We start from the raw sequence: 12583 nt of genomic DNA on the forward strand, positions 1-12583 counted from the left end.
AGTCGTCATCATTGTTGCATTCATCAACATCTAAGACTATAAATAGTAATAGAATATGAAAGCTGCCATTGGCAAGTCATTCAATCAACCAAAATCAGTATTGCTCGAAGTCTTTAACAATTACTCACTATTATCCCTTTAGTTAGACTTGTTTAAGCGAATTATGAAATTGGTCTAGGCCAATATATAAATATATGAACTTACTAGTTTTTTATCATGGTCCTTTTCACCAGTGCTTTTGTTTTTTTCTCGAAAAGATATTTATATTCCTAAGACTATTTATAACACATATGAGATTTGGCAGAGATTATAATTAGCTTGAGCCAATATAAACAAAAAATGTAAAAGTCAGTTTTATTCCGAATATTATTTCTATAAATGGTTGTCATTTTTATTGCATTCATCAACAATTGAGACTATAAACAAAAATAGAATATGAATGTCAGCCTTGGCAAGACATTCAATTAAATAATTAGCTTGAAAAAAATAATACAAAACAATTTTAGAAAGAAAAATTAACTCAATTAACTAATAAAATATCCTTGGAAAGTATAAAGTCACCAAAAAAATGTGGCAAAATATCCCTTAATATCAGGGAATAAAATAAGGAGATTATTGTTGCCAAAAAGAAACACTGATCGGAGAACGGGAAAAAAAAAGAAAAAAATGGGCCGGCCTTAGGTGAACTCTCCGAGAATGCTACGGGAAGTCTTGAGCCATGGCGTGGTTTGACGAAGTAAAGCAAAACATGTCGATAGGATTGGCCATTGTAATCCAAACCAGCTTCCCGCAACAATGGTGAGACATCTAGTAGGGGGCTCTTTTCGCACTAAATGTATCGCGAAATTGATGAGGGAGTTGAAATTTCAATTCCGGTGAACAAAATTTTCAATTAAATACAAAGAAATGAGAATCCGATTGTTTGTGGTAGAATTTGATAATCGAAAAGGCAAAAAACTTTGTATTAATTGTTAGATGATGGTCGAACATGGTGACCAGAATTGAAAATGATATAATAAAAGGATGAAAAACTTGAAAAAAATATGGTTAAGAAAACGATAGAATGAATCAATGGAAAACTGAACAAACCGAATTAATACATAAACCAATTTGGTTTTAGTACAATTAATTAGGGTCAGGTTACGCCCATACCCGATTACATGTTGCCCCGCGTGTGGACATGTGTGACGATTTGATTGGGCCACATGCCGGATGAGTGAGGGACTAGTGCAAACTATTGTGGGCAAAAATCGCTAAATGAATAGTTGAAAGACTATAATTTGAGGGGCAAAATATGTAAATTATGAATGGTCAAAATTTTATGTTGGAATATCTAATGAATAGGATTAATGTATCACCAAAAGATATTATTTAGTGTCCCGCTCCAAAAGCACTCCAAAAATAAAACACATATACACACATAGGTAATTGACAGACATTACAATTGGCTTGAGCCAATAAAAATAAAATAATAAAAGATAGTTATATTTCAAATATTTATTTTTATCATATAGTCGTCATCATTGTTGCATTCATCAACATCTAAGACTATAAATAGTAATAGAATATGAAAGCTGCCATTGGCAAGTCATTCAATCAACCAAAATCAGTATTGCTCGAAGTCTTTAACAATTACTCACTATTATCCCTTTAGTTAGACTTGTTTAAGCGAATTATAAAATTGGTCTAGGCCAATATATAAATATATGAACTTACTAGTTTTTTTATCATGGTCCTCTTCACCAGTGCTTTTGTTTTTCTCTCAAAAAGATATTTATATTCCTAAGATTGTTTATAGCACATATGAGATTTGGCAGAGATTATAATTAGCTTGAACCAGTATAAACAAAAAATGTAAAAGTCAGTTTTATTCCAAATATTATTTCTATAAATGGTAGTCATTTTTATTGCATTCATCAACAATTGAGACTATAAACAAAAATAGAATATGAATGTCAGCCTTGGCAAGACATTCAATTAAATAATTAGCTTGAACTAATAATACAAAACAATTTTAGAAAGAAAAATTAACTCAATTAACTAACAAAATATCCTTGGAAAGTATAAAGTCACCAAAAAAATGTGGCAAAATATCCCTTAATATCAGGGAATAAAATAAGGAGATTATTGTTGCCAAAAAGAAACACTGATCGGAGAACGGGAAAAAAATAAAAAAAGAAAAATATGGACCTTAGGCGAACTCTCCGAGAATGCTACGAGAAGTCTTGAGCCATGGCGTGGTTTGACGAAGTAAAGCAAAACATGTCGATAGGATTGGCCATTGTAATCTAAACCAGCTTCCCGCAACAATGGTGAGACATCTAGTAGGGGGCTCTTTTCGAACTAAATGTATCGCGAAATTGATGAGGGAGTTGAAATTTCAATTCCGGTGAACAAAATTTTCAATTAAATACAAAGAAATGAGAACCCGATTGTTTGCGGTAGAATTTGATGATCGAAAAGGAAAAAAAAATTGTATTAATTGTTAGATGATGGTCGAACATGGTGACCAGAATTGAAAATGATACAATAAAAGGATGAAAAACTTGAAAAAAATATGGTTAAGAAAACGATAGAATGAATCAATGGAAAATTGAACAAACCGAATTAATAAATAATACCAATTTGGTTTTAGTACAATTAATTAGGGTCAGGTTACGCCCATACCCGATTACATGTTGCCCCGAGTGTGGACACGTGTGACGATTTGATTGGGCCACGTGCCGGATGAGTGAGGGACTAGTGCAAATTATTGTGGGCAAAAATCGCTAAATGAATAGTTGAAAGACTATAATTTGAGGGGCAAAATATGTAAATTATGAATGGTCAAAATTTTATGTTGGAATATCTAATGAATAGGATTAATGTCTCACCAAAAGATATTATTTAGTGTCCCGCTCTAAAAGCACTCCAAAAATAAAACACATATACACACATAGGTAATTGATAAAATGTTAACGTGCAATATTCGATATTAATTAATGTTTTATAATAAAACGAGAAGGATCCTTACTTTTCTTGTTTCTTTGAAATGCTATACATTAAATGTTATAGAATTACGCAATCTCCCAATTTTAAACCACAGATAACCAATCATGGCGAAACAACAACAAAAAAAAAAAGGAAGCCAACCAATTAAAAATAAACTAACGAGGACCCCGGCCACCTTTTAACTAATTGTAAATAGCTAACACATATGACATGAATAAATACAAATAAAAAAATGTATGTATCGACTAGATATACCACTACAAATTGTAAGCGAGATTACAAATAAATGCTTACTCTATTTCTTATAAAAATACTATATATATATATATATATATGTAAAACTTACAGAGAGATCAAGTAATAGTAAAAGTGAAGGGAAAATTAAAGCAAAAGGAAGATATGTATAACATTAAATTTTTATAATCGATTTATAAAATATTTAGGGTATTGAAGCTCATCGTGGAGCCGAAACATGGAGTCAACCTCCTCCTAACGAAAATATGACTCCGTATGACTACAACATAGCACACTATGTATTCATCACCATTTTCTCTTTCTTTCTTTTCTTTTTAGTTTTCGGTAAAAGGAGTTTTTATGCTGCTTGTAATTCATTATCATCTATCTATATCTTATATTTATATTAATTGAAATATGCAAAAATCAGGAAATGCTTATAACTAAGGTGTTGTTTCTTTAAAACCCTCAACTAGTGATTAATCACATCTTTAACTGCACAGAGAATTTAATTTATAATGGGAATATCCGTATATTTGACATTTTAATTTCGATTAAATGAATTTTTACTATACTTGATTTGTATCTTCTTCGATGAATTTTAGATATATGTCCACATGCCCTACGCACAAATGATTATTCCGAAATCAGCATGTTTCTTATAATTTGGACTGGTTATATTACCATCGTCACTCACTATTACCTTAACTTTCTCAGTATAGAGCTCAGGGGCCACGTTTTTCCGTTGGTGGGCCCAATGAGGACCGTTTGAATTCACTATGCTTCGGCCTAATAGTGGATCCATTAGCTGAATCTGAGACGAGGGCTTCCCAAATTCCTGGGATGTGCACAGGGTCATCTCATTCACGATGTCCATGTCGGACACGTGGAGCAACTGCATGTTCCCCAACGAGAACATAAACACCGGTCCTATACATACATGCACATGCGAATAAAGAAAGTTAATAAAAAAAAGTTAACTAATTAGAATTTTAGAAGAATAAAAAAAGGACAGTTGAATTGACAATAGGGAGACGAGGGGGAGGGAGAAGGCGGAGGGAGAGAGAGAGGTGGGGGAATGAGCGGTTATATTATTGACGGTACAATCAAACCCTTAATTTTAGGGGGGGAAAAATCAATTTAATTCGATGGTGATTAAAAAATAAAACATGAATTATAAGGGTAAACATGAAAAGTAAAAGTTAGACGGAAGAATTATTCACTTTTTATAAGAGTATAATAGTATAAGATATAAAGCCAAAAATTCCTATTTTGGTATCATTTTTTTTTTGTTTTTCATGCATATTCTCTCTAGTTAATTACAACAACTATATTTTGAACAAATTAGTAATTTTAGCAAGTAACTCTTCACTTCACCCACTCATTTTTCTCTCCACCACCAACTCTGTCTCTATCTTTTTAACTTGTCCCCCTTCTTTTCTTTCCCCTAGATAAGGATATATTATTGAAATACCCAATTAATCAAGCCTGATGCGAAGGCTAGAACGATTTGCGCTGCATAGTGGGACCCATCACCACCTTATTTTATTTTTGATGAGTATTTTTTTTTAAATGGTGGACAATAGTAATGACAACATTATCATTTCCTATTATGCAATGTTTCAGCTCTCGTGTTCAATTGTGAATGGTTCAAATATAGAAACATGATTTGTAATTTTTTAATATAATTTTTCTTTATAGTTTATTGTGACATTCTCATGTAAAGTACTTAATTTAAATCTTTTGACAATTTTTTGATAAATAATAGATGACTTTTTATTTAATCATTTGTTTATTATCCGAGATCGTTATATATATTTGATTCAAATATAGAAACATGATTATGTAATGTTTTAATATAATGTGTTCTAATAGTATATTATAACATTCTCGTTTAAAATACATAATCTAAATTTCTTCACAATTTTTTTAAATGGTGGACATTAGTAATATTTGCTTTTAGTACATTGATAGCATTTATTACAGACATTTATTACTTAGTATAGTTTATTTTACTATATATATAATAAACGATATAGTTAATTATTAGCCATTAGATGAGAAGAAATGGGTGAATATGTAATTTCACTCACATTTTTAACCACCAACTTCTACAATTCTCTCTCTCCCTCCCTCTCTCATATCTTTTCTTAAACGTTTACTCTCTCTCTCTCTTCAACTTTTTGGTGTTAATCATAATATCTGAAAGCCTAATTAGGCCCCGACTAAGGCTCGGCTAGCCTACTAAGAGGTAAAACTCTTACAACATGAATTTCTACATTCACAATGATTTGAACCCGCGACCTTGCTTAAGCAAAACAACGTTGAACCGCTTGAACCAATCCATATTAATTCTCTCTCTCCGATTTCTCTATTTTTTAAATGAATATAGAAATAAACCTTCATAATATATAATTTGTGGTATTTATTGCATTTTCTCGTAAATTAATATCTTTAAAATATAACTCATAATACAAAAAATAATTTAAACAATATCGCACTTAACATGGTACACTTCTAAATCAAAATTACGTTCTATCCCACACCTAGCTCGGGTAAACACACTAGTTGTATATTTAGATAGATGTGTTAAATTGTTAGCTAATTTGTTGAATATGTCATCATTTGTCATGATAGATATATATTTTCCTATTTGCATATAAAAAAAAATCTTAATTATCATTTTGTGGTGGCATCAAACCTTTTTTGAATATAAATATTAATGCATCATAGTGCTATTTAGGTAAAAATTAGGCCATTCTGCCTAACTTACTTTCGATCAATAAAAACACGATGAATGCAAATAGCCCACAATTTGACGTAGATAGGTTGCTTTGTTTAAATTGTATATGTACTATTAAATGAGTACTTGCAAACTAAAAAGAAATAAATAATAATAACATTTTATTTTAAAAAAGTTTCAGAGAATATTAATTTTTATATTTGTATCTTATCTCTAATTAATGAATCAATTTTTTCATGAATATTAAGGATATAAAAGGAAAAAGAACGCAATGACCTTGTGGTTAAAAGGAGTGACATCCTTGGGGAAATCTCAAGTTTAAATTTCCCTAGAAATCATGCAAGAAAATAATCGTTAATGAGCCACCTAGACGTATGGCCTATATAACTAGATTGACTTGCCTCATGGGCTCACATGGTTTTCACATTTACCATGAGAATTAATTGGGCGAAGTCAGTAACCTGTTATAAAAAGAAAAAAAAAGATATAAAAGGAAAGAGAATTAGTTGTGAATATTAAAGGGAATCTAAAATATGGCTAATGACATGACATTTGAAAATTGCATAGAAATGCACGACACAATGACTTTGTTGCTCGTTTAGCAAAAGTTGGGTTTTACTTTTGTAAATGTTCACAAAAACTAGGATGAATCCCATGACCAGAAAAAGTGCTAAGTATATTTTATGAGCTTCTCATAGAAAACTAGATGTTCTTGTATGTGTGGTATTTCCAATCTTGATATTAGGAATCTTGGTTTAAGCACTAGCCATCATTGATTTCATTGAGGTTTTGAGATATATACACTAATTGGATATTTAAATCGAAAGATACCTTCTTGTGTGCATGAGAATGTCATATCAATCAAAGTAATAATCTTGGTGGGGGAATGTTGTGAAATTACCATTGTAGATTGTGATTTGTGAGAGGACGGCGTAATTTAGAATTTGCACGGTAAAGTCAAAATGCTCGGAGTTGGAACTCCCAGGTTTTTGGGCATTGCAATGCGGAGCGTACTGCCCAAAGTTAGTATCATCGGAGTTGCAACTTTGGTTTCGGACGTTGCACACTGAGCGTACTGCCCATTTTTAGTATACTCGGAGTTGCAACTTCAGTTTTTGGACGTTGCAACACTCGACGGTTATTTTTTGGTAAAGTTGCGACAGTGTGTGGATTGACATAACTCATCCGAAAGAGCATGAATCCTCCATAAAAAACAAAGCCAAGACGAGTTAAGGAATTAACTAACAAAACATCAAATTCCTCTTCTCACTTTCTCTCTGTTTCTCTCCCTCGGTAATATCTTAGAGAAGTCTCAAGGACAGATTTCTATTCTTGTCGCACGAATCTCAGTGGTCGTGTTGTATTCTAGAAGTGATATTACAATTAAAGTCCTAGCGACAAACTCGTCGGAGTGGGGGCGATAATCACCTTAAGAAAAGTGATCTTAACGCATCTAATCACACGTTCCAATTCTACTCTCCGGCACTCTTTTATGACACTGAAGGCGGTAACCCTGAACCTGATTTGACGAGGTTGACAATATGAGAATCCGGGAACCATTCAACAAACGGGACAGGGCATCGAAGGAGTTCGAGGTGTATCCAACTTTGAATTCTATAGGAAGAAGTCTCAAAAGCACAGAGAAGACCTCAAGGAAGTCAGGGAGATGGTTGAAGCTCGCGTTCCAAACATCAGAAGCTTTACAATGTGAAGAAGAACTTGGCAGCAAAGAAGGCCGTCCTCTGTTTATGTTCAATGAATCCATCTATTTGGGTAGTCCGAAGGACGAGGAGAAGAAGAAGAAGAAAGAAGCTGCAATTCCATCCTTCGATGAGCTCACTGGCCCTTACCACGAGCAGCTCGGCTTGGACATTTTCATTTCAAAGGCTTCATGGTTACGAGCGAGATTGTGGTGGTGGCAAATTCAATCTCTGCGGACATGAAGCTCAATCTCACTTCGACAAGGAGTGCCGGGCTTGTGAGGCCATTAAGGAAGTACTGGCTCAGAGGGCTTTGGCCGATGATATTAGATTTTGAGGAGAGGGGACGAAAACAATCGTCGTAGTTGCTCATTACTAAATTGTGACAATTTCTGTGCGGAATTGTGTCATTCGTAATATGAATCTGCCCTACATGGCATTTTTCGGTTCATTACCATCGGCTTCGAGCTACGTTATTTCATTACCTTTCTCGTGCTCACTGCTCGTGCAGACAACAATTAGATAAAAGAAGCATATGTTGCAACAGATTTCGCTTAGGCAATCCAACGTTTCTGAACATGGCCTGGCACTATTGCATTTCCAGCACATTCCAAACAACAAAACCGAAAGAACGAAATAAAATCGACATTACGAATCGGCCCATCAGCACACAAGACTTCAATAACATCCTTTGCATATCCCGTATTAATCTCGAACCTCTCGAACCAAAAATTAATATGCTAGTTCTCTCAAAGTCTAAGCATCATCAGAACAAGGATATGATATGATATGAATCTACTACTTCGGTGACACGGCCCCGACTGACGTGACAAATTAGTCATTAGCAGTTGCGAGCTGCAAATAGAGGAGCTCCTCCTCGGGGATGGTCTTGATGACGCAGTCGGACCTCGGGTAGGCCACGCAAAGCAGAGCGTAGCCCCTCTCCACGACGTCGTCACTGAGCATGCCCTCGCTCTGATCCACCAACCCGCTAGCGAGCCGGGCCGGGCACGTCATGCACACCCCGAGCTTGCAGTCATGGGGCACGTCCAGCCCGCTATCAATGGCCTTCGACAGGATTGTCTCGTCGGGCTCCACCTCCAGCTCTGTGGTCCGTCCCTCATGCTCCACCACAACTTTATAGGCTCTCACTGCCACCGTGAGCGGCCGGAAGCGGCCAAGCTGGAGGTGGACCGAGGAGGAGGAGGGGGGCCTGGCGGCGGTCGGTTGGTGTTTGGTGAGAGTGAAGGGAGGGAAGTGGAGAGTGGCCATGGTGGATAGGTTGGAGTTGGCTAGGAGTGTGGACCGTGGGAGTTCTTTCGGACTGTCTTGGGAATTTGTGGTCTTCCTTTTTTCCCGACAAAGATAAGGTTTTAATTTTCTTATAGTGAATTTAACTTTTGGAGAAATTTGTAATGTAATTCTATTTCCTGCATATATCACAACACGAGCGAGCGAGGGAAGGGAATTGAGGTAGTGACACAAGACACTAACACGGAATTACGGAAGTCTCAAATTCGATTATATTCCGTCAAATTTTCATGTCCATTTATTATTTTAAATTATTTTTATGCTAACTATATACCTCTTTTATGATAAAAAAAAGAAAAATAAAATAGATACTAAGGTGGATTAGTTCAAGCGATTGACGTTTGTTCTGTTTAAATAAGATCTTGAGTTCGAGTCATTGTGAATGCAGAAAATTTACACTGTAAGAACTTTACTCTTTTATAGGTTGACTCGATTCGATTGGATTGTTGGGGGCCAAGTTTCATGTCCTTTTATTAGTTTAAATTATTTTTATGCTAATTATATACCTCCTTTATGATTAAAAAAATGAAAATAAAATAAATATCAACGTAAATTAGTTCAAGTGATTGACGTTTATTTCGCTTAAGTGAAGTCGGATTCGAGTCTTTATAAATGCAGAAAATTAATGTTGGGAGAGCTTTACTCATTTGTAAGCTGACTTGGCTTGACTGAATTGTTGGGGTCCAATTGAATTTCTAGATACGAGGGTTCACGCCTAAAAATATGAGCACCAAGTTCGCAAAGTCTTTGTACAAAATAGTTTAAGGGCGTATTTGGTTTCAAAAAGATTTTCAACTCTACTAAACTCAACTCCACTTATCTTCACAACATAATCATTACTTTTTCCATTTTTTTAAATTTTTTTAACCATTCAATTTAATTTTTAATATTAAATTATCTCAACTATTCATTACTTTTTTCACAATTTAACAACACAATCATTACTTAATCATTACTTTCTCTTAACTATTCATTATTTTTTCATACTTTTTCTCATAATTCAACACTACAATCATTACAAACCAATTAAAACAAAAATCCAACTCAACTCTAAAATCAAACATATTCTTATTTTTTTAAGATATTTTCCATAATATTCTTCCTACAATAATCTTATACTTTCTATCATTGGTTTTCAAGGTCCCTGAAACTTTATTACTTTTTACTTTATTTTAAGTCCTTTTCTGAGTTTTTTATTTTCCAATTCCGTTTGTGAAATTGATAAAATGTAAAATTGAAAAAGCAAAAAAGACGGAAAATTTTATAATGCAATCATCAAAAGTGGTTGCACCATGTAACCAAATAGTTTACCAAAAATTTAAGTAAAATTTTTGTAGTTTACTACAAATTTAAGTAAAATTCTTTAGAAGTCGTGCACTTTGCATGGAAATATGAGTTTTTTTTTCGATAATAAAGGAGACACATAGATTTAGTACAAGTAAATGAAATAAAGCTAAATAAAAGGATACGTAAGTCCAACTGATAAGGATCAAACCCATGATCTTTTGTTTTGGATAGCGTTTTATGCCACTGCGTCAAAATCCCTTACTCAAAATATGTGTAATTTACTTACCTTAACAGTAACTTACTAAAACCTTAAGTAATTTTGCTCTCAATTAATTTACTTAAAGTATATATAATTTACTCAAAATATACGTAATTTATTTAATACTGAGATATTTTATAACAAATTAGATTAATTTACTTTATTGTATGGTGTCTACCATTTTGAAGTGATTGCACCATAAACCTTCCAAAAAAAAACATGATATAACATAAAGAGGAAGGGGTGATAGGGTGATGGGGCCCTAGGGGTGGACATGGTTGGCTTCCATTCGAAAAATTGTGTTAAAATTAGAAAAAAAAATATAATGATAAGAGGAATTTTATTCCGTTCAAATTATAAATTTTAACAGTAATCACTTTATGAGGAAAAAATAACCAAGTTTAAATTATATGGTTGATTCCTATCATTGCCATCTAGAGCGATAGGGTCGATGTTGGGGTGGGACCCCCAGGGGCTTAAGAAAAAGAAATCAAAATATCTAACTGAATCGCTAAGCCGATTTTTAAATTTTTTTGGCCACGTTGAGCCGAATTGGACCAAACAAAAAAGAACTTAACCTTTCAAATATTCAACGTAGTTTTTTTTTTCCGATATTACAAAGAGGCCTAAGCCTGAGAGCAGTGCAAAATGAGAAGAACTAACAAGGACAAATGCGGGGTATGGAGACCGAACCGAGGCAGGCCTAGGCCCCCACCACCCTCTCTCTTTGTAAATAATCCATTTTACAAATTTCAGAAGGAGACTTAAAATAAAATAGTGAAAAGTTTTGGGACTTCAAAAACAAATGAAATATAACATAGGTGTAGTATGAGAAATAGTTTGTGACGAAGATAATTATGTGAAAATAGTATAAAAACTAAGACTATTTTGGGACAAAAACTCAAGTCTACAAGTGGTATTAGCTCATGAAATCCTGAACCCTTCAGGACATGTTGGATTAACGCAGGGTCCATGACCCAAGCCTGTGAGCGGTTCATGAGCGGTCCAGTTTGTAGACTGAAGAACTTTCCGAATGTACCTTATCGACGAGAGCCGTTGGGTCGTCGCCATCGAAGTCAAGGGGTGAGATCTCCGATTCTATGATTTTGATGGATCCCCTCAGTAATGAGCCGAAAAAAGCCAAAGTTGCTTGCATTCTCTACTATCGTGTCTCGGAGTTTTGATTTGCATTTTATTTTTAAATCTTCCTTTTCCTTTCCTTTACCAAGTAGCTCTTAATATCACATTTTGTAGACTGTATATCGACTGGACACAAAATCGACCGACCATTCGAAATGTTGTAAGCTTTGATAAACAGTCACCATATCGTGACAATAAGATATTTTGAAAATTGACGGAACTTCAATACGTATGTGATCTTTTTTTAAAAAGAAACTATTCAATTTTGAATAATCGCTGGAGATATCAAAATGCACAGTCAGTTGGCGGCACCTTAGGAATTAAAATTTTGGTGGAACTCTGAATCCCATAGAAAGTGGTGATGCAATTTTGCTCCGTTTAGATTCAAAGCGAGATTTTAAAATCTTATTTTAACTTAATTTTATTCAAATAAAACAAAATAACTCATACAAAATCAAAGGATGAGTCTCATACATAATCATTTATACCACTCCTTTTTAAAATTAAAATCTAATTTTAAAATGTTACTTATAAACCAAGCGCAGTAATATATGGGAGCTGCAGCAATTTCAGTAAAATATGCTAAATTACATTTTTAACGCACAAGTTTCAGCCCTTTACAGGGGAAAGTGAGGGTAAAGTGGGAAATTTATGGGATCACATGAAAGGGAGAGAGGCTGAGGGAACAACACCAGTGGAGAGCTAAGACCATGTTTGGTAGTGGGGAATGAACAATATAAAGGATTGAAATTCATTTTTTTAGTATTTAAATATGTTTTACGAAGTTAGCTATATTTGTAAACTAATTTATTATGATTTGTAAATATATAATAGAAAAAATAACATCTTCAACTATGCCCGGCCTTATATGTTTTTTCTTTTGTTTAACTTATAATTCAAGATATGAGCCTCTAGTTA

At 34.0% G+C, this 12583-nt stretch overlaps 1 protein-coding gene across 1 annotated transcript; it reads right to left on the bottom strand.

Annotated features, from left to right (window-relative positions):
- Positions 1 to 8237: 8237 nt before the first annotated feature.
- LOC116206802 (ferredoxin C 1, chloroplastic) lies at positions 8238 to 9029 on the bottom strand. Its single transcript, XM_031539606.1, has one exon. It carries the CDS (start codon positions 8938 to 8940, stop codon positions 8503 to 8505), a length of 438 nt encoding a protein of 145 aa, XP_031395466.1. The 5' UTR covers positions 8941 to 9029; the 3' UTR covers positions 8238 to 8502.
- Positions 9030 to 12583: the final 3554 nt, after the last annotated feature.

This window comes from Punica granatum, chromosome 5 (genome assembly GCF_007655135.1).
Source record: "Punica granatum isolate Tunisia-2019 chromosome 5, ASM765513v2, whole genome shotgun sequence".
Classification (NCBI taxonomy): domain Eukaryota; kingdom Viridiplantae; phylum Streptophyta; class Magnoliopsida; order Myrtales; family Lythraceae; genus Punica; species Punica granatum.

Bases quoted from the DNA above. Each gene is read 5' to 3' on its own strand.
- LOC116206802 (XM_031539606.1), bottom strand. From the start codon at position 8,940: ATGGCCACTCTCCACTTCCCTCCCTTCACTCTCACCAAACACCAACCG.